Consider the following 23909-nt stretch of genomic DNA (forward strand, 5'->3'; position numbering starts at 1 on the left):
ATTTTTGTTTGTTTTAAGCTCAGTGGTCAGAGTCATTCCATTTTATTGTCTACAGTCACTCAGTAACCTTAATTAAAACAGCCTTTCTGCTGGAAGGTGAAAAGGAACAACTGGACTGTCCTGGAGGGATTTAGGTGGAGAGGCAAAGTAGACATCTAAATTTGGTTTTATTTTTTTCCTTTACGAAATGAAGAGGTAAAAGGGGGATTATTAGAACCAACAACATTTTGAAATTATTTTTCCCTTGTCATCACAGATGTTATCACGCTGAACATTTTCCTTCACCCCAAAAGACCCTCCCTTCTAATCATTAATCACCTTTGTGCTACCACAGAAGCCCCAGTCATGGAGCTGTCACTTCTACCTGCTACAGCCAGCACAGGCCACTGCAACCAGACACACCGCAGTTGCACACGTTCTCACGTGAGCAAAAACTGTGTTCTTGCACTGAAGTGATTGGATTTGAAGAGTATGAATTTTCATCCTTATAAAGATATACAGGAAATCCCATGTAATTTAGAGAAAGATTTATTCTTAAGATAACACTTAGCTATTTATATAATTTCAGGATGATATTATATATAAAGGTAAATTGTTTCATTTTTAAACTAGTTTGGGCATATGTTTCCATTCCACTAACTGAATATACTTTTTAATGGCATATAAGTCAATTTCAAAAGTACATTAAACTTTTAAAGCTCCAAGGTGGCATATTAGTAAATTCATTTCCTGATACCAAGCCTCAATTTTGAGCCTCAAGCCTTAGGGAGCAGCTTACTCACATTGATGAGGATTTTGAATTTAAGCCAAAAAAAAAGCCCACAAATCTAAGCTCTTAAGGGAGTATAATGGTCTACCTACATTCCAGTCACAAGTTTCTGAAAGACGCATAGCTAATGAGGCTGTAACTTTGTTCTCTCTTGCTCTTCACTCAAGGCATAATTCAATCCGAAGACAACTCAACCTGTCAAACCCAGACTTCAATATCCAGCAGCTTCAAAAACAGGAACAGTTGACTGGAATTGGTCGAATTAAACCGGAGTTATATAAGCAGAGGTCAGTGGATAATGACGATGGGAGAAGGAGTAACAGCAAAGCCTGCGGAAAGCTGAACTTCATCTTAAAATATGACTGTGACTTAGAGCAACTCATAGTGAAGATTCACAAAGCTGTCAATTTGCCCGCAAAAGACTTTTCTGGGACTTCAGATCCTTACGTCAAAATCTATTTGCTTCCTGATCGCAAAACAAAACACCAGACTAAAGTTCACAGAAAGACTCTGAACCCTGTGTTTGATGAAGTGTTTTTATTCCCGGTTCCCTACAATGACCTGGCAGCACGGAAGCTTCACTTCTCTGTCTACGACTTTGACAGGTTCTCTCGCCATGACCTCATTGGCCAGGTGGTGGTGGATCACTTCCTGGAGTTGGCTGACTTCCCCAGAGAGTGCATTCTTTGGAAGGACATCGAGTATGTCATCAATGTGAGTCCGGCATGCCTTCATTTTTTTTTTGGGGGGGGGGGGGCATCTTGGTCAGCATGGAAACAGACTACTTACACCTTATTTTATTTGGGGGGCAAAGTATGCACTCACATCAACCTATGTATTGTTTCCGAGCATCATTGCACCTTTCCAGAAATAGGTCTTTGAGAATATTCTCTTGAACTTTCCAAGAATGATTCAAGAACGTGATATTAAAGAATGTCTCTTTTTCCACTTTCGATTCTTAGCTATTTCCCGATAGGTAGTAGATAGTATCTGCCTTCCTTACCAGATTTTCTTGAGAGCTTTCTGAGATTGTCTTTGCTAAATGGATCCTGGGGTCCTTTTAACTGATCTGCAGCTAAGAGACTGATGCCTGACTCTCCGAAGGCATTAAATTCTTGCCCGCGTTCTCAGGCGAGCTCAGTAGCATTTCCCATGATCAGATCCTCACCTTCACCCCAGAAGTAGGAGTGGTTGAAAAGAGTTGACAACACATTTTTAAATGCAGAACATCCAGAATCAAAGTTACAGGTAAGTCAGTCTGAAAGGGAGCTACAGCTATTAGTAAAACTAATCTGTAGAAGGTCGAATCTAATTTAATGTTCTGGAAGAAGGGCAGGAATGCTACATAGTGGTACCATATATCTGTGTTTACATTTTAAACACAAGATTGCTGAAGTGATATTAACTCCATTTACATTTTTCGTTTGTTTGTTTTGTTTTACTATCCTGTGTTGATGCTTTGGCACTCCTGAAATAGAAAGGAAATTTGGTGTCTTTCTCAAGTAACTCTGATATTTTAAAGCCACTTGTTTCTTTTATCTGCTCAGATTTCCTGAGAAAGCTTTTGTTAATTTGTCTTTTTGATTACAAGCCCGTCCAAGGCCAGCAATACTTTCGCTGCTTTGGCTTCCAAAAAGACCAAGCACCAAGGTCCTTTCTCAGCTCAGACACTGATCCAGCTTCAGTTTGGATCCCATCTAATGAAAGCCTGTCATTCTGCTCAGAAAGAAGACACATCAAATCTCTGTTCAGTGACCAAATAGCCACACTAAAGGTCTCCCATTCCCAGCCACTTTTGCAAACTGGGGACTAACCCATGCTTCTCACTGTGTTCTAAGAGACCCCTTCGTTTCACAGGCCACAAGGTTTAAGTGCGAACTTTGTCCCAGATCAACAAAGTATAGCATGGTGTTCTCCTGGCCATTGTTTTAAGGATGAGGAAAGAAAAGAAGCTGGAGAAGATACAGAGAATGGCAGTTGCTCAAATTAAGGTCATTTGGGAAATTGGGAAAGGAATAGTTTTCTTCAATCCTGTAAGGTTGAAATAGCTATAAACCCAATCTTGATAGGCTGTAATTCCTATAAACTCCAAAAAGGGAAAGCAAGGATTGTTTCCCAAATCCCAATTGCCAAAATCAGAAGATAGCATCAGAAGCTTTAAAGAGACAAAACAGGCAGGTTGCTTATATTAAAGTGCGAATGACTCAAGAATGAGCCCTCTCATTGGGATATTTGCTGGGTTTCCTTGGATATCAAAGCTAAGACATGCCAGCCAGCAGTGATGAGCCCTGAACTAGGTCTGATCTCAGGGTATGGTAGAAAGGGGTTGGTCATACCATCTATTATGGCATCACTTTGTTTCTTGACAAATGAATTCCATAAAATAGCTGGAGGGGTTATTAGAAAGCTTACCAGGGATCCTGCTGTGACTTGCTTTCTAGAGGCTTTGTAGAAAAAGCAATACTGGGTGCACATAGCTGATAAAAGTCTGGATAAGGTTGATGATACCTGTTGGGAACTTCCAGAGCTGTTCCCCCTGGGACAAAAACAAAGTGAGAGATTGAAGAGACCTCTGGGTCCTGAGATCATTGTCATTTCATCACTTTCCAGGGACTCTATCCTAGATTTTGATAGAGTAGAGGAGAATGTGCAATTATTTATGAAGGAGGAAAACTGATATGGTTACAGGCCTCAACATTCTTGCTTGCTTCTTCAGACCAACTATAAATATTCTGAATGTTGATCTAGACCTCTGCTTGGCCAGCAGGAGAGGGCACATCCTGTGAATAGAATTACAAATTATTTAATAATCTGCCACATATTTTACATTCCATTACTAAAAGTTTTATTTGAAGCTGTTTTGACTGTCATGTTCTTTGAAGGTGACTTTGTACAGAGACTGGACACGAGGGTCGGAGATTTGCCAATTTCCATTTTTGTAATATGGCATGCATTTGATGCAGTCTTAACAAGGTATATATACATATTAATGAAGGAAGAATTAAATAAACAAGCCTGAACCCACCACTCACCTTATGAATAAAACATTACCAGTACTTCTGTTGATCCTTGGTTGCTCTCTCTCATCACTTTCCCTTCTCAGCCCACTCCTGCCAAGAGGAAACCACTATCCTGAATTTTATTTATATTGTGACACATATGTAAGGGAAAATATTGCCTGGTTTTGCTTTCCTTAGTTCTTTCTTGACTTGTTTTTTTTTCCCCACTCTATGTTGTTTCTAACATTTAACAAAAGAGATGAATGCAGCTGTGGTCCATGTACTTTCATTGCTGTATAGTATTCATTATATTAATATATGAATATTAGCATTCTAAAATTGGTAGATTGGGGGGTTGTTAGTAGCTTCGTGATTCTGCATAATACAGCTGGGAACATTTTTGAACACATCTCCTGGTTCATATGTGCAATGATGTCTCCAAAGTATATCCCTGATAAAGGTAAGGTATACAAGTTTTTAGCTTTTCCAGGCCATGCCAAGTTCTTTTCCACAGTGCCTGTACAGTTGATCCTCCTCCACTGAGGTATGGCAGTTCCTGACACTCCACATTCTCACCTACAGTTAGTTGCATTGCCACACTGCTCAGTGGGTATGTGCATGGTGTGAAAATCGTATATACCTTGTATTTCCTTGGTTGCCACAGTTGGCCATCCTTTTGAATATTTATGGTTTCCTTTCCTGTGAAATGCTTGTTTAGCACTTTTTTAAATTGGTTTCTTTTCCTTTTTGATTCATGTATTTTTTTATATGGTCTAGATGCAAACCCTTTGTTAATTAAGTGTATTTTAAATATTTTCTCTCAGTTATGGCTGTTTTTGGTATTTACTTTAATGGTGTCTATTGATAAATAGAGGTTCTTAAGTTTAGCATAGTAAAATGTATCAATCTTTTCCCTTGTAAGTTAGCATCTTTGTATCTTGTTTAAGAAATCCTTCCTTACTCTGTGTCATAGAGATGATTCTCCTTTATTTTCTGTTAGACATTTTAGAGCTTTGAATTTCCTATATATGACTTTAATCTGCCCAGAATGGAATTGTTTCTTGGTGTAATATAGGAATCCATATTTATTTTTCCATGTGAATAACTAATTTTCCTGATGTATTTTCTCAATAATCTGCAGTGCATACTTCGTCCTCTATAGATTTACACATATGAAGAGTTTGTCTCTGAGTTCTCTTTTCTATCCATTGTTTTACTTGACTATATCTACCAACAGCACAATTTGTAAATTACTACCTTTCTATGGTAAGCCTTAACATCTGGAAGAGCAAAACATCCAGTATACTTCTTCAGTGGCTTTGGCTGATACTTGACTTTTCTACACAAATTTCAGCATAAAGTTGTCACATTAAAAAAAAATGGGGGAAAAGCTGATTGGACTTATAAATGTATAGAGTTCTTTAAGGAAATTTTACAACTTTTGTAAAATTGAATTTTCCTATTTATGACAACTGTGTATTTTTCCTCTTAATTAAGTCTTCTTTAGTCTTTCATTCATGATTTATACTTTTATACATGAGGAGCATACATATCTCTTGTTAGATTTATTTCTCAGTACCTTATTTTTGTTATGTTAATGTTATCTTTCAAAAAATCACATTTTCTTACTATTTCTGGTACATAGTAATGCAGTTGAAATTTTGTATACTTACATTCTATTTAGCAGTCTTACAAAATTCTTATTAATTCTTGTAACTTCAGTGTAGGTTCTTCAGGATTTTCTTTGTAGATAATCAGTCATCTCTGAATTATGATAGTTTCTTTCTTTCTAATCTGTCTATCTTCACCTTTTGTTCATTAAAAAAATTCAGTACACAGACTAGACTGTCTAGTGTGGTGCTGAATAACAATTATGATAGTAGGCATCCCTGATTTGTTCCTTGTTTAAAATGGAATATCTTTAACATTTCCACTGAATATGAATTTGCTATGGATATTTTGTGGATGCCTTTGTCATATTAAGAAAGTATCCCTTTATTCCTATTGACTAAGACTTTTTGTCATAAACAGCCATTGAGTTTTATCAAATAGTATGATCCTGTGGGGTTCCCCCCCGCTCAGTCTGCTATTATAGTCAGTTATGTGAATCAGCTTTCTAGTTTTGAGCTAGCATAGTATTTTTTTTTCCTATTATGATCCAAACTGGCCTGGATATATTTCCTTTTCTATAGATTGCTGAGCTCAGTTTATTAATATTTTGTTCAGCATTTTTTGCATTTTTGCTCATGAGTGATACATGTAATTTGCTTTCTTATACTGTTCTTATCTGGCTTGGAATCAGGGTAATTCTTGTTTTGCAAAATTATTTAGGGGATTATTCTGAATTCCTTACATTTACTCCTGTTCAGTGCCCCTGGAGGCTTTAGAGTTTTGTTTTTCTTCAAAGGCTGAGGATTTCCTTTAGCCTCTGACTTTGGTTAGGTTCAGACAATGGCGAGAGGTAGGAGAGTTAGGGCAGGATGTTTATTTCCCTTGTTAAACTTCCTAGGTTTAAAATGCCTAGGGGTATCTCTAGGCTGACAGTAGCCTTCAACGGAAAACTATAGCTCCTGAATATGTGTTTATTTTGTTTTTGTCTTTAGAGGGCTGTTTTTCTAGGTATAAAAATTTGGAGTCATAGAACTCTCAGTTACTTGGTTTTCAGCATTTTGAATCTGTCATTCTGCTGTCTTCTGACCTCTTGCTGCTTTTAAGAAGTTGTTGTTTAGTATAATAGTTATTCCTTTGTAGGTAATTTAAATTTTCTTTCTTATTGCTTTCAAGATAATTGCCTTTTTTCCACTGTTCTGTTTATGTTCCATAACTATAATATTGCTAACTGGGCATCTCTTTTCATTTATCCTGTTTGAGATTCCCTGGACTACCTGAATCTCAGATTGTTTCCTTTTATCATTTCTGGAAAATTCTCAACCATTTTCTCCTTTCCATTTCTAGAAATCCTGTTGGATGTCATTTCACATTTGCCTTATATATTTTATAGTCTCTTTATTTTCTTCAGCATACTTTCAATTCCCTTTTTATTCTATTTTTTAATTTTTTAATATTCCATACATAGTTATTTGTATATTCTGTTATTCACAACTCCACCTGTTGTAATCTCTGCAGTTCTAATACTTTTTTTGGCATTTCCATTGACTTTTAATTTATAAGAGTGCCTTATTAACTCAATAAGTGCCATATTGCCTGTTCTTAGTAATTTGTGATTATGACAGTAGAAATTTTTGAGGCCTGGGTCCAAACAGTTATGCATCCCCAGTGTCTTCTTAGGCAGGGCAGAAGTTCTGTTTTGTTTATCCTTTAAGTATGTAGCCTGCAGGCTTTGTAACTCCAGCTTTTTGCTTCTTTCCCCCAGCAGTCCTGTAAAACCTAGACACTGATCCAACAGAGATTTTTATTTACCTCCGGTCAAGCTCCAGCTGCAGAGCTTACTTACCTCTGTGGATTCATTTCTTCTTATTGTTTTCCCTACTTATTGTTTCTAGCTACTGAAAATTTCCATTTCCGTCTTATCACCTCACCTATGCATTAAAAAGGATTTTGAAATCCAGTATTTTTACCTGGAGGAATTTCTGTAGGCAGTTTGTCGACCCTATTGCTGGACACACTCTGTGCTATATTGCTCAAAGCCTGTTTGAAAAAGCTGTTTTTCCTTTTAATAACTGAAAAGTAATCTACAAATTGTATGTTTGACTTGGAATTCAGTGACCAGAAAGAGCTTGTCTTGTAATCTAAAATCCTCATTTGGCAAATAAAACTGAAGTGGAAGGCCATTAGGAGATTTCACCAAAGTCACATAGCTGGATAATGGCCAAATAGGAATTAGACTCAGTTTTTCAACAGCCAACTCAGTCTATTCATGAAAAGGTGCCTCTAAATGATCATATATGCTATTTAACGTCTCCTTTCCCTCTTTACCTAACGCCTACTAATCTCTTAGATGCCAGTTTAAATGCCACTTCCTCAGAGAACCCTTTTCTGAGCCCTCAGTTAAGAGGTTTTTCTGATATTTGCTTCCATGACATGGTGCTTCTGTTATGACTCATCATACCTTAATTTAGGTATTTATTCAATTTTCTTTCTTCCCTAATAGGCAGTTATATGAATGCAAAGACCGTATATGACTTGTTCACTGTTGTGGCCCCGCATGGTATATGATAATGACATATTTAATCACTTGCTGGAAAGAATGAAGTTCATGATGAGGGGCTACTTTGGTGAAGTGCCAAAGACCCACGGGTTGTGGGATGTTATCCAGAGCTGAACCCATAAACTAATATTTTTTTTCTGATTTTTTTTATTTCCTTGTTTCTCTAAAGAGTTTTATAAATGTTAGCTTGAATAAAAATTAATCATGAAATCTTCCTGTGAAAGAACAAAATGGCAGTTATTGAGCATAAAACTGATAGTTTAATTAAACCTCTCAACTACTGAAGCCAGATCAATTAATAATAGTGTTATGCATCTTCATGGGGATTCCATCAGTCATCAGAAAAGAAGACAGCATCTGAGGTAAGGTCGGATTGGTGAGAGCATGATTTAGTGGTCTGGGTGAATGTAGACTGCTGGGCCTATCTGCTTGACATTTCTAGTATACCCCACTCATCACTGGCTCCCTGGCTAAAGGTCATTGAGCACATCACAGATCTCTTTCTAGTGACCCTCTTAAAAATTGCTCCAGAAGTCTAGGTGGTTTCTCTGGGACATGTGATCTTTTCAGCCAGTCTTATTTAGAGGAGATGCCAACGTTCTCATGTGATCACAGATAGAAGTCATGAGGTCCCTCTGTGATCCCAGTTCAGAAAAGGGAAGGGTACAGTTTATAACAGCATTGTCTTTTTTAATGTTAGAAATTTTTGAAGCTTAGGCTTCCATCAAAATTTGACCTTGTGAGTTATTGCAAAGCCCAGTATTTTGCAGTGACCAATTCAGGAATTTCTCTGTTCTGTCTCCCAGGGCCCTGGGCCATTCCCAGACCTGATGAAAGGTGAACAGCTGTAACCACAGAGGGAGGGCTATAAGAATGGGTTCAGGGAGGCCCAGGACACTTGCTTCTCACAGTTGAATACAAATGGGGCCATAAAAATAACAGGCTTTGTGACTGGGAAGTTCATTAATTTAAACTCATTTCATTCAGTTGCACTGCAAATCTTAATATGTCATCGTGATTTTAAGGCTAAGTCACATTCAGTGATGTACTGGTGGATGCTTAACAGTTGGCTGGGTGGGGCTGGGAGGGAGCCCTGATTGGCAGCATTTTCTGATTTCCACGGTGTGAATACTCCCACCAGGGCACCAATGTGCCGCCACTGAAGGTGGAATTGGAAATAGATGCTGATAATTGGCTCTCACAGCTGATACCAGCTGGTATGAGCTAGCTCCAATATATCCTGTATGTAGTGCCCAAAATGCTAAGGGCTGGTTGGATCCTAAGGTACCAACAACTTAAAAATCCCCATAAAAAGCCCTGGTTTCCATATGACCACAGGGAAGCCAAGGTCTCTATGTAATGTAGTTGTAAATGGAGTCTAGCCATTACTGGGGTCTAATGAGCTGTGTGTTTATGACATTCCTCCGAATCCTACACTATCGTTTCTTACATTCATGCTCCCTAATTCCCAGCATCCTCTTGATGTCTAGGTTATCCAGAGGGAGTGAAAAACGGCAGAACTGCAGGACGGAACACCTTAAGGAAGGGATTAATGAAACTACAGTCTCTAACAAAGAGACTTCAATAGCTTTTATCGGTGCCAGGAGAAAGCATTTAAATTTTTAAATGAAATACATAACACATGGAAAAGAGTATCTATAATGTATATGTTTGGTTTTAAAATAATAATATAATACACATCAATCAATACAGAATTTAGCTGAAGAAAAAGAACATGATCAGTCTTTTTGAAGCTCCCTCCTCCATCCCAAAAATGCCTCCCAAAGGTAGTCAGTAGTTGTATGCCTACAATTCCTGTTATTTGTCATTTTATCACCGAAGGATCCCTTCACTTTTACCTATTTTTAAATTTATGCGACTGAAATTATATTGTATGTGTTCTGTAAACTGCTTTCTGTGTTCACTATTTTGTGAATGAAAATTATTTATGTTCAGTACATAGTTGCAATTCTTTTTCTGCAGGGATTTTTGACATTCCATTGTACCATTACCATAATTTATTTATCTGTTCTCCTATCCATGTATATTTCAGTTAATTTAGTATTTTTTAATTGCAGAAAATGCTTTGGTAAACTTTCTTGTATGTCTCCTGGTAAATATGTACAAGAATTTTTCTAGGGTAGATACTTAAGAATGGAATTGTTAAGTCAAAGAAAATTTTATCTCAAAATGGTTTGACCATTTGAGCTCATAAACAATCTCACAAGCAGAATATGAACTGCTTAGTCCATATTCTCTCCAACACTTGATATTGTTAAACACTCTAAGAATGTTTTGGTTTGCTAATGCCAGAATGCAATATACCAGAAATAGAGTGGCTTTTTATTTTTATTATTATTATTTTTGGTATGCTGTATGGAGGGGTCACATTTCATTATTTTTCCATGTGAGTATCCCATTATTGCAGCACCATGGAATGGCTTTTATAAAGGGGATTTATTAAGTTACAAGTTTATATTTCTAAGGCCATAAAAATGTCCAAACTAAGGCATCCAGGCACCTTGACTCCAAAGAAAAGGTGACGTCTGTCACATGGAAAGGTACATGGATGAAGTCTGCTGGTCCTTGTTCCCAGTTCCAATGCTTCCAACTTCTGATTCCAGTGGCTTCCTCTCTAAGCATCTGTGCATTCACACTTAGCTGCTCCAGGGCAAAACTTTGGGTTTCATCTCTTAGCTTAGCATTTTCTGGGGCTGGAGATTTCTTCTTTTCAGGTACTGGCTATTTCTGTGAGTCCTTGCTTAGCACCCAGGCTATTTCTGTCTCAGTCTACAAATGTCTGCATCTGTATCAGCTCTGAGCTTTCTCCAAAATGTTTCCCCTTTTAAAGTACTCCAGTAAACCAATTAAGAGCGACTTTGAATGGGTGGAGTCACATCTCCATTTAATCAAAAGGTCACACCCACAATTCGTGTCACATCTCCATGGAAATTTAATCAAGAGTTTAACTCCATAATATTGGATCAGGATTAAGAGAACTTGGCTTTTGTGGAGTACATAACAATTTTAAGCCAGCACAAAGAATTTGACTGCATATTGCTTTGAATTTTATACACTGATGATTATACCATGTATGAATAAATATAGTTTTGTGTCTTCCTTTATCTTTAATTCTTTCAACTTCTCCCCCACTCCATTCCTTTTGCTTGTTTTATTGCATTCACTAGGACCACCATTGCAAAGGTCAGTAGAGTAATACCTGGTTTGTTCCTGATCTTAAAAGAAATGCTTTGACTATTTCACCATTAAGTAGGACATTGGCCATAGACTGTTTGCAAACCTTAATGGGTGTTGAATTTCATCAGATGACTTTTTTCTGAACATGATCATATGTTCTCCCTTTAGTTTTTTTTTTTCTGTTTGTTTGTTTTACATAGGCAGACATCCAGAATCGAACCCAGGTCTCCATCATGCTCCCTTTATTTTTGAATATGATAAATCATATTACTATATTTTCTAATTATGATGAAAACTTGTATTCCTGGGATAAATCCAATTTGTTCATGATGTAATTTTTTATATACATAGGTATACACACATAAATGTGTGTGTGTGTCTTCAGCTATTTGGTTTCTTAATATTTTGCTAATGATTTTTGCAACTAAGTTCATGAGTGAGATTAGCCTGTGATTTCATTTTCTTATTGTTTCTTCATCTGGTTTTTAAATTTTTTTTCACTGTGAAATTTATTTTATTTTAAAATAAATAATTTTTCTAATACCATACATAAAAGCTAATATTTATCCTCTGTGTTACTCAGAGTTCTCCAGGGAAACAAAATCAACAGAAGAGATCTGTAAATATGAGATTTATAAAGATGTCTCATGCAACTGTGGGAACAGAAGAGCCCAAAATCTGTAGGGCAGGCTGTGAAGATGGTAGCGCCAATGAAGTGTCAAAATGACCTTCACAGGAAAGGCTCCTTGGCTGAAGAAGCAGTGAAAGAGTCTCTCTTCTTCCTCAAAAACCCTTCAACTGACTGGTTTATCTCATTCTGGGAGACATGCCCCATCACCATTTGTTGAAGAGGCCTTTGCCCACCTTTTCAAAAATCAGTTGAGCCTATTTCTGAGCTCTCAATTTGATTCCATCGGTCTATATGTCCTGTGCCAGTGCCATGCTGTTTTGATTACTGTCACTTTGTGGTAAGTTTTAATATCGGGAAGAGTGAGTCTTCTAACTTCATTCATCTTTTCAAAATGGATTTAGCTATGTATGGCCCCTTACCCTTCCAAATGAATTTGGTGATTGGCTTTTCCATTTCTGAAAAAAGGTTGTTGAAATTTAGGTTGGGATTGTGTTGAATCTATAATTCATTTTGGGAGAATTGACCTCTTAATATTTAGTCTTCTAATCCATTAACGTGCACTGTCCTTCCATTTATTTAGGTGTTCTTTTATTTCTTTTAGCAGTGTTTTGTGCTTTTCTGCATACAAGTCTTTTACATCCTTGGTTAGATTTATTCCCAGGTATTGGATTCTTTTGGTTGCTATTGTGAATGGAATTTTTTTATTGATTTCCTCTTCCAGTTGTTCATTGCTCATGTCTATAAACACTACTGATTTTGGGGTATTGAATTTTTTTCAGGATTTTCTGTATATAAGATTGTGTCATCTGCAAATAGGGAAAGTTTTACTTCTTCTTTCCAATTTGGATGCCTTTTGTTTCTTTTTCTTCTTCCTCTGGCAAGAACTTCCAGTACAATTTTAAATAACAGTGGTGATAGTGGGCATCCTTGTCTTGCTCCCAATCTTAGAGGAAAAGCTTTCAGTTATTCACCATTAAGTAGGGTATTTGATTGAAATAAATCTTTTCCCTTAATGTTTAATAGAACTTGCCTATACAACTTTCTGGGTCGGGTTTTACTGTAGAGGAAATTAATAAACTCCTTTCATAGTTATAGCACTATATAAGTTTTCTATTTCTAGAAATGTGCTTATTTCATCTGTCTTAAACATACTGACCTGAAATTCTTCATAATATTTTCTTATATATATTTTTTCTGCTTCATTTGTAGTTATGTCCTTTTTTCATTCCTAATATTATTTGTTCTTTTCTCTTTTTTCGGTAAGTCCATTGGAAGTTTGCCAATTTTATTAGGCTTTTCAAAGAACCGACTTTTATTTTGTTGTTTCTCTCTATTTAATTTTTGTTTTCCATTGCTTCTTTTCACTTTATGATTTCCTTTCTTCTTTATTCTTTGGGTTTATTCAGTTAATTTTCTTTCTAACTTCTTACTTGTCATTTAGGTTAGTGAGTTTTAGTCTATTTTCCTTTTTTAAAGTATGCATTGAAGACTAAATTTCCTTTGAAGTACTACTTTAGCTGTATAGCCACAAATTTTGATATTTAGTGATTTCATTATTATTCCGATCTAAGTGTTTTCTTATATCTATGTATTTTTTGAAAATGTGTTTTTAAATTTTCCTATTAGAGTTCCATTAAGTGTTTACCCTGTACTAGTCTGTCATTGGCTGTAGGCCATCCCCAGAGAGAGGGTGTCATTTGCCAATCATTTTTTAAAATTTATTTATTATTAATTTAAAAAAATTAAAAACTTTAACATATGATCATTCCGTTCTACATATATAATCAGTAATTCTCGATATCATCGCATAGTTGCATGTTCATCATTTAAAACAATTGCATCAATTCAGAAAAAGAAAGAAAAAGACAACAGAAAAAGAAATAGAACGAAAACAGAAAAAAAAGTTTATACATACCATACCCCTTACCCCTTGGTTTCATTGATCACTAACATTTCAAACTAAATTTATTTTAACATTTGTTCCCCCTATTATTTATTTTTATTCCATATGTTCTATTCATCTGTTGACAAGGTAGATAAAAGGAGCATCAGACACAAGGTTTTCACAATCACATAGTCACATTGTGAAAGCTATATCATTACTCAATCATCATCAAGAAACATGGCTACTGGAATACAGCTCTATGTTTTCAGGCATTTCCCTCCAGCCTTTCCATTACATCTTGAATAACAAGGTGATATCTACTTAATGCTTAAGAATAACCTCCAGGATAACCTCTCAACTCTGTTTGGAATCTCTCAGCCATTGACACTTTGTCTCATTTCACTCTTCCCCCTTTTGATCGAGAAGGTTTTCTCAATCCCTTGATGCTGAGTCTCAGCTCATTCTAGGTTTTTTCTCAATCCCTTGATGCTGAGTCTCAGCTCATTCTGGGATTTCTGTCCCACATTGCCAGGAAGGTCCACACCCCTGGGAGTCATGTCCCACGTAGACAGGGGAGGGTGGTGAGTTTGCTTGTTGTGTTGACTGGAGAGAGAGGCCACATCTGAGCAGCAAAAGAAGCTCTCTTGGGGGTGACTCTTAGGCCTAAATTTTAAGTAGACTTGACCTATCCTTTGTGGGGTTAAGTTTCATACGAACAAACCCTAAGACTGGGGGCTCAGAACTTGCCAATCATTTTTATGGTGGCTCCAAACAGCTGAGAGGAATTCTCCTGAGAAGGATATAGCTGTGAGTTGTTAGAAACTGACATTCCTAGCAGCTAAGGGATGAGTGCGCCAGCCTGGTGCAGGGGGTTGGAAAGGAACAATAGGGTCTACTTCAGGGTGATAAAACACTGGTAAAGGCATCATGGGGACACAGGTGGACCCCTCAGTCATGTGACCCCTGAGATATAGGAAAATGATGGAGACAGGGGCCCTCCCCCTGCTACCCCTTTCCTTAGGCAAGAGTCTGCTTGATGCCTTGGCATGTGCATGAAGAGCAGGTGTCTGCTTGGTGAGTTGGATGCTCCTGAGAGGGAAGCTGGCTTTGCGAGGAGCTGAAGGGGCTCTGCTCTACTTAGTACCCCCTTACACAGTCAAATTACATCACAGCTGACTACGTAGGAGAACTGGGCTAGATGAGAAAGTCTTCTGCAAACCTGGAACAACTGAAGGAGAATTTAATAGCGTTGTCAAGGACAGCAGTTTCATCTCTGAAGAAAGGTAAGACTAGTCAGGTGGAATGTCCCCCAGGACTGCTTTTAATGACCTTCTACCTGTGGAAGCATACTGTCAGGAACAGCCAGCCGGTTTCCTGACAGAAAGTGCTGTCCCGTGGATTGGCATTTGCTTGCTTGGAAAATGAGTTTTGAACCTTTAGAGAATCGAAGCAGTCTTTGGTATTTACAATACAGCCTTATTGTCCAGTAAGTGTAGTCTAATTCTGACGGATGGCTCTCAAGGGAAATTTTCTTTCAGATTGGATTATGCTTCCATGCTGAAATGCTCTAATTAAGGGGAGTCTAAATAAACATAATGGGTAATAGGAGGGGGAAGAGGGGCTGTTTCTTAGGAAGCTGTTTTGGAAATCATCCATGTTTGCAATCTGTGTCGTCCCAGCCCCTCATGTTCAGCTACACAAAGAAAAGCTGCTGGTTTGTGGAAAACGCAGCTGTGCTAGATAGTAGTCAGCCTTCAGCAAGATACTGTGACTTCATTTTCTACATGGACCTGCCTCTCTAGTCCTGTCTCCTTCTAGTTTCCTCCTTGGTTAACTATTACTGTTTAGAAGTGAAACTTTAGAATAAATGTATCAGTAAAGTAAACCTCAGACTTTTAGAAAACCTGAACTGATCTATAAATTCACCTGTGTTGAACATTTCTAATTTTTATAAGCCTAATGCTTAGGTTTTGAAGCGTTTAATAATTAAAGATACCCACTATTGCATCTGTTCAATCTTACCAGTTTAAGACCTAAGTAATGACAGGAAAAGTACACCTGGCTGTCAGATACAGAAGGATGGATTTTAGATGATAAGTATGCTGAGAAAAACCTAATTTGGAAATCAGGGAGTGGGTTCTGGGTCAGGAAGTGAATTCTAGTCCTATCTCAGTCATTCCTTCAACAATCTTTTTAATATCTGCTGTGTGCCAGGCAGTGTATTAGTGAAGCATTGAGAACATAATGGTCTCTTCTGTCTTGGATATTATGGTCTTGGAAGATGGGAATGTGGGTAGAAGGTCCATTAGTGAACAAAAAAAAATTGCACAGATATTTAAATACATGTGTGATTGGACCACAAAGGAAACACAGGCAGGTGCTTTGTGCAGGACCTTAACCTGGCCTGACAGCAAAGAAGGCTACTTGGAGGAAATAACCTTGAGACTGAGACTAAAATTTGATTAGGAATTGGCCTAGAAAACGACAGAGTCCAGGCAAGGAACCAACCTGTGCCAAGGTCCTAAGGCAGGAACAATTTTGAAAAGTTCAGAGGTGGAAAATACAGGGTGGTTAGACATGGGGAGACAAAATGGAGAAAAGACTAAAAGACTAGAATCCAGTCATAAACAAACAAGAATAATTCAGGCCTTGTAGTAAAAAATAAGCCTTTATTATTATTTTTTTGAATAATTTTTGAAGATTTTAGGCACCAAAGTGATATGAAAAGATTTATGTTTTTAAAAGGTCATTCTGGCTGTAATGCAAAGAATGTATTAATGGTTGGTAAGAGTCGACAGAAGGGAATGGCCAGGCTATTGTAGAAAGCCAGGAAGGAAATGGTGATTTTTCTCCATGGAGACATGGAGAAAAGTGGGAGATTTCAGATAAATATTTAAAAAACAAAAAACCGAAAATACAGCTTTACTGAGAAATAAACTGCATGTGTTTAAAGTATACAATTTGACATATGTATACATTTGTGAAAATATCACTAAAAGCATAGTAATGAACATATTTGCCGCTCCATAAAGTTTCCCTGTGCCCCTTGTAATCTACCCCTACCTCCTCTCCCTCTCACCTGTCTCCCAACCCCCAGGCAACCCTCAGTCTGTTTCTGTCACTATAGATTGGTTTGCATTTTCTTGAATTTTACATAATGGAATCATACAGTATAAGGTGTTTTGGTTTTGCTCAGCATAATTAGACGGTTGTTTTATGTATTAATAGGTCAGTCCTTTTTCTTGCTGAGTACTATTCCATTGCATGGATATATCACAGATTGTTTATCCATTACTTATGGATGGATATTTGGGTCATTTTCTGGTTTAGAGTATTATAAATCAAGCTGCTAGGAACATTCATATACAAGTCTTTGTATGGATATATGCTTTAATTTCCTTTGCATAATTATATAGGAATGGAATAAATGGATCATAGAGTAGGTATTATGTTTAACGTTTTAAGAAATTGCCAAACTGTTTGCCAAAATAATCAAACCATTTTACATTCTCACCAGCAATATATGAAAATTCTAGTTGCTCTACATCCTTAGCTGAACTTGGTATGGTCAGCTTTTAGTTTTAGAAATTCTAACAGCTGTGAAGTGGAATAGCTTTTATAGCTTAGCTCTTACGTTTATGACTATGATCCACTTTGAGTTAATTTTTATATGTAATAGAAGGTATATATTGAAGTTTTTCATGTGTTTATCATCTGTTTTATTTTCTTTGATGTAGTATCTCTTGAAATTTTTTGTCCATTTTTAATTGCCTTATTTGCTTTCTTATTGAATTGTGAGAAAGCTTTATATATTCTGGTACAAGTCCTTTATCAAATATATAATATGCAAATATTTTCTCCCAAGCTATGGCTTATATTTTCATTCTCTTAACAGTGTCTTTTGAAGAGGAAAATTTCTTTTTATGTTCAAGTTCAATTTATCAGTTTAACCTTTTATATATCATACTTTTGGTGTCATGTCAAGGAAATCTTTGCCTAATCCAAATTCATAAGTAGAATTTTCTCCAGTGTTCTTTTAGAAGTTTTATAGCTTAGCTCTTATGTTTATGACTATGATCCACTTTGAGTTAATTTTCATATGTAATATGAGGTATATATTGAAGTTCATTTGTCATATTTAGATATCCAATTGGTCCAGCAGCATTTGTTGAGGAAAGTGTACTCTATCCATATAATTGTATTTTCATTTTTGTTGAAAATCAATTGATCATATGTATATAGGTCTGTTTCTGGGCTCTCTATCCTTTTTCATTGCCTATTTGTCTATCTTCACTTTAGTATCTCAGTTGAGATAAAATCTTTCTGAGTTCTCTATTTCATGTGCCGTGGATTACAAATGTTACCACTCTAGCTGGTAAGGGCAGAAACCATTCCCATCCCCATGTGAGCACTGGGTACTGTTCCCTGTAGTCCTTTCAGGTGAATCTTTCCCAGTCTTAGGCAGTTTTCACACATGTATCTGCTGATTAGTTCTTAGCCGAAGGCTCCGAGTGGGGGTTGGGGGAATCCTCTGCAGATCTCTGGAGTTGTCCCAGTGTTCACCTTTTTCTCTCTGATGCTGCACCCTGCATACCCTAGCTGGATTCCGCAGACTCCCAGTACCTTCTTGATCTCAGGAAGACCACTTGGCTCTGCCCAGTTTCCCCCTCTCTGTACTGTGGCTTGGAAACTACCCCCCCGGTAGTGAACTGGGGCAGGATTCACCTCCTTTGTTTCCTGTCACTTCAAGAATTATTGATAGTTTTCCTGATGTCCAATGTCTTTAAAACCATTGTTTCAAATATTTCGTCTAGATTTTCATTTAAGATGTGAGGGTAAATCCATTACCTATCACTCTGTTGTCAGACATGATTGATTTTCTGTGAGACTTGAAAAAAAGGTGAGTGGTCAAGGATGAATTCCTGGTTTCTAGCATGAGCAGCCTCAAGGAAGCTGTTAGCATTTACTGCGATAGGAAGCACTGAGTGAAGAATACACTTATTGTTTTAAATAAGTGAAAGTATCATGGGTTCCGTTTTTAACACACTCAGTTTGTGTTTCATGAAATACTCATGTTAAAAAAGAAAAGAGCAGTTGTATATACTAGGCTGGAGCTCATTAGTAGGATCTGAGTTGAAGATACACATTTCCAACTTGTCAACATGTAGAGTGTATGGTATTTGAACTACTGAAGTTGATAAAGTTAGTTAATAGTAAGGGGGCCTAGGACCAATCTCCGAAGAATACTAATATTTAGAGTTTAGGTGAGAAAAGGTTCTTAAAATAACTTGAATTGAGACAGCCACAGAGGTAGAAGGAAAAGGGGTTAATGGTTGCATCACAGAAGCCACTAGAAGAATGTTTAAAGGAATTGCAAGGGTCAGGTGGGTTAAAAGCTGCAGTCATTTGAGAAAGGACTGAAAAGAATCCACTGATTGTGTGGCATGAAGGACATGGTGATTTTCGTAAGAGGAGTTTCAGTAGAATGGTAAAGATAGAAGCCAGAGCGGAGCAGACTAAGACGTGAGTGGGAGGGAGCAGGGGAAGCAACATGTGTAAGTAGTTCTTTGACACATTCGGCTGCAAAGAAGAGAAGAGAGACTGGAATTAGGATGCATTTTATAAAAATGAGAGGGCCATACATTTTACATGTTAAAAGATAGGAGCTAATAAAGTGGAGGAGGCTGGTGAATGCAAGAACAGGAGGCTAAGCAATGGAGGGAGGCCCAGTGGCTGAGAACCCATTGGAAGGTGAGAGGCGATGGGATCCGGGACAGAGATGGTACATTGGCATTTGATTAGATACTGTGTCACCAGTGGCAAAGAGAGGCTGGATACAAGTGCAGATAGATTTGTTGACCCAAAGGTAGGAAGTTAAGTGTAGTCTCATCCGATCGTATGAGATAGGGCCATGTGCTGAGTAAATGTGACACAGCCCCTGCATTCAGGGAGCTTGTGGTCCCTTGGTGTGTACTGGTTTGATTCTTTTATGGTAACTGTTTAACTCAGCCTCACTTTAACTTTGATTATGTTTTACACTTTAAAATGTATTTTACTTTTCATACATAATTTGCTGACTTTTTCCCTTATTTAAGTAATGTGCTCAGTACAGAAAACTTGGGGAAAAAACAAAGATTGGAAAATACTGAGCACAAGTCACCCATAGTCCTTCCCCCAAAGAAAACCCCTCTTAAATTTCTGCCATGTCTTTCTTATATGATCTTGTCCATAGTTCTTCATTTGCAAAATTTACATGGTTATTACATGATTTTGCATCCCATTTCTTTGCTTTAATTTGTTTACAGAAAGAAGCAAAATACAAAGCTGTGTTTTTCAGAGGACCCCTCTGCAAGTGGGTTCTCTGAACAGTTGGATGGGGATCAGTTTCCTTTATCTGTGTTTGCTGAGAAGAGGGCTTCTCTGCCAGCCAGGTAACCATGGGCAAACACAAATCCATTGTGCAGCCTTCAAAGGAAGCTTGTCTGGCTTCTTCCTTCTTTGGAGTCTTGTGTGTCATATGTTTGGGAGAGAAGCTGACACTGATTAATTAACCACTTCCACTTTCAAATGGTTTTCATCAAAATTATTCTAGTAAAAGCAAGGTAATCCTTGCATGGCCAAGCGTTGGGGAGGCCTAGCATGCAGCTTCAGGGATCTTGGACCCAGTACCTCTGAAAGAAAAAAGTATGCTTTTGGCTGCTGGGAGTAAAGGAGTTTGCAGGCATGTGGGGCTTCCACTTAGGCCTGGAAAAAAAGGCCTCACTATTCTCTCACAACTGGATGTGGCTGGCAGCTTGTTGAGGGTATGGGAAGCAGAGCAAAGGGCATTTGGAATTTTGCCATATTGAGATAGAGATCAAGAAATTAGTGACAGCAAAGCTTGTGGGAAAGGATCAGTGGAGCAGTTGTTCTTTCAGTAGTCATTCTAAGTCGGATTTGATGCTGGACACTGAGATGTCTATGGAAGCTGAAGGAGGAAACCGTAGACTGGCAGAAGGCTAAGTCTGTGGCATCAGAACAGGAAGCAATTCCAAGAAGCAACAGCTTAGCTTGAGCTGCATTTATTCCCCTCTCACCCTGGAAGAGTGAGAAGAGGGAGGAGACACAATTTCCTAACAAGGGATTTTCCCTAATAACTGGTTCCATATTAAGAGATGCATTCAGGGCGGGCCACAGTGGTTCAGCAGGTTGAGTTCTCGCCTACTGTGCTGGAGACCCGGGTTCGATCCCAGTGCCTGCCCATGCAAAAAAGAAAAAAAGATGCATTCAAAGTTGAAAGGAACCCCTTCTTCCTAGGAATACTTCATCAGATCTTGTGGCTTTTAAGAACTGTAATTTGACCAAATTCTTTAAGAAAAAAATAGGGGACCCCCCCCCCCCCCGTTCAAAGATGTACGCTGGCTCTGGGAAGCTGCCTGACAATGTTACGTTGGCCCCCACGCCAACCCTATCACTCTCACTGGTCTCTATTAATCCATTGCCAAAAAGAAATGTCACCAGATGGCCCTGCAAATGACACTGCAAATGTCACCTGGCCGTCAGCATGACTTCGCTCAAAACAGGGAGGCGTTAGAGAATCTAATCCGTAGTTCATTTCCTTCATTTCAGATCAGTTTCAGATTCTTTACTGAGCATTTAGTGCTTTCTTAGCAAACTGGGTTAGACAATAAGGACCGTAAAAGCGCTGCCATTAAAGAATATTGTTTTTACGTTAAATGAAAGAAGGTCCCGTTGACTCACAGATCCTGATCATTTTGTAAGAATTCTCTGGTTAGCATTCAGTACCAGATTATACTCCTTCTGCTTCATGAACTGCTTGCTCCCTTAGCATTCTCAATACCGTGAACTATTTTTAGCATTTAATCCCTACCAGGTACCAGAGCCATCAGACTTCCTTTTTCATGGAAGAGAATCCTTCTATATTTTCAGATTGTGAATGGGTGGTTTTTAGGAATTGAGCTGGTCCTTTTAAAAAATGGGTTTTCTTTTATTGTCTCTTCGATTTCATTCACAGACATGAGTATCAGACCCTCATCCTGGCTCTGGTCTGTGTATTTTTCAATTCTAGCAGCTGTATAAGTAGCCAAGGTCAGTTTGTCTGATCCAAGAGAAAGAAAAAGAAGCTGAACTCCACAAACCGAGGACGTTTCACGACCTCAGCTAGTGGAGGTGATTGGGGGCATGGTGTGAGGAGAGGACACAAGTGCTGCTGGGCTGTGGGCAGAGGCACCATATGCCCTGATATGGTTTTGAGCTCCTCTCGGTCTCTGGGGAGTGACTTCCAAAGGGGACAGAAAATTCAGAAGTGGGTTTATAATAGGAGGTTTCAGAAGATCACCAGCAGAGTTGGGGTCTCAAGTTGACGCAGGGGCCCACAGTCACCACATCTCCTTACTGGAAGTTACAAACCTCTAATAAGATGTGAAGGAGCCTGAGACAGCAGAGAGCTCAGACCAGAGCACACAGAGCTGCCCCTGCCTCGGGCTGGGCTCAGGGAGCAGTGTCCTGAGGATGACTCCTTCTTATTTTAGAAGAAGCTCAGGGTGCAGGGACTGGGTCTCCCTTGGCCCCCAGAGTCCTGACCAGTCACTCTACTAACTTCTGTCCTGACAAAATCCACCTCCCTTATTTCACTGTTGCCCTAATTCTCACCTCCCTCACCATCCCTATGTGAAATTCCCTCCTGGGTACTGAGTACACCAATAAGGAAAACAAAACAAAAGCCTTAATTAAAAAAAAAAAAAAGCTTTTCATTTCTATAGATCATGAAAGCCCCCAAGGAATAGCTGCGCTGTGGTTTAACCCTTCAGACTCCGAATGCCTGCTTGGGGCTCACTTCCCCAAATTTCTGCAAGAAAAGGGAACTCAAGTTTAATGCATGCATCCTATGTACCAAAAACTAGCTTCAGGGCTTTATATGTTTCCCAATTAATTTTCACAGAAGAGAAACGGATGTTACCCCCCCACCCCCATTGCACGGAAGAGGAAATTGAGGTATAGAGGAGCTAATTAATTGCCTAAGGCCACACAAGTATCAAGGGGCAAAACAAAGTGATCCAAAACTCATGTTCTTTCCCTTATACCACACATCAAAATATCTGTCCTGAGAAAAAAATTAATTTGAACAATCACTTCATCCGATCTGGAATAAAAAGGAGTTTGCATCGTGATTTGAATCATCCAGCACACTTATGAGAGCCACTAGAAAGGATTTGTTTGTTTCATCATAATCCTGCACCCTGTGAGTTGCTTATGCTGGCAGGACCTACCCATCACCCCTTGTTCTCTGATACAGTTTTGACTGAATAGATGATGCAATAGAGCCTGAATAAGGGACAGACTGGCCAGACCGATTTCCATAGAACTATTCATAAAAAGTGCTAAGCCGGAGAAGTGGAGGAAATTATATTTATCAGCATTTCTCTCCAGGAGATTATATATATTTGGAAATAATACTTTGGTAAGCCACTTAGGGAGAGCAGTGACATTCCCAAAGAGCTCAGATTGCAAGGAATGTTTACCAGCCTGTCTCCTAAAGATGTGGGTCAGTTAACTGTGAGTTTAGGACCAGAGCTGAATTGGCGAGGTGAAAGAGGGGAGGCCAGCACTGCCTCCAGCAATCCTCTTTCCCGACCCATCAGAGCTCTCAATTTTTCATCTAAGTAAGCACTAAGCAGGTATTTAAATAACGGCAGTTTGAAGAGCAGTCGAAACAGTCTCCTGCCTGAGTTGCCCATAGGCAGGCTACAGGCCTTCATCCCTCTTTTATGTATCTCAGCCCATGTCTACCTCATAGATACAACCAAAATGTAGCCCAGTGGCCCCTGCCAACTTTCCTTCATCTTCCTTCTCTCAAGGCTTATTGCCAAGGTCTCACTGCATCTTTTTTTCATGTCCCACCGTCTCTCAGTATTCACTCCCACAGCACCTCCTCTCTCAGCTGGCATTGAGAGCATGTTTCTCTCCAGAAGACATGAGGGTGGGGCAAGAGGGGAAAAATAAATGCCGTGTGATTCTGACACTGCCTGAACATCAAACTTCCTGCTTTTAAAGATATTTCTAAATAATGTATGACAAATCTGATTTTAGGGGATCCCTGAGTGCATCGCTAACCCTCATCCTGTTTGTAAGTGACAGCCACTAATGGAGTGGGTTCAGGGCTAAAGGTAGGTATCGCCTTGGTAATAAAACGAGTGATTTTATTATATGATACTCTTGTCTTTAAGACATCCAGATTGGCGTTTAAGCTTCCTTATAAA

General features: G+C 38.5%; 1 protein-coding gene across 1 annotated transcript in view; it reads left to right on the plus strand.

Annotated features, from left to right (window-relative positions):
* SYT9 (synaptotagmin 9) overlaps nt 1-23909 on the plus strand; it is a 212426-nt gene that overhangs the window by 61116 nt on the left and 127401 nt on the right. The window contains exon 3 of the mRNA XM_077113856.1: nt 937-1483. Coding sequence (XP_076969971.1) covers nt 937-1483 — 547 coding nt within the window. The remainder of the gene's footprint in view (nt 1-936; nt 1484-23909) is intronic.

This window comes from Tamandua tetradactyla, chromosome 8 (genome assembly GCF_023851605.1).
Source record: "Tamandua tetradactyla isolate mTamTet1 chromosome 8, mTamTet1.pri, whole genome shotgun sequence".
NCBI classification, from domain to species: Eukaryota; Metazoa; Chordata; class Mammalia; order Pilosa; family Myrmecophagidae; genus Tamandua; species Tamandua tetradactyla.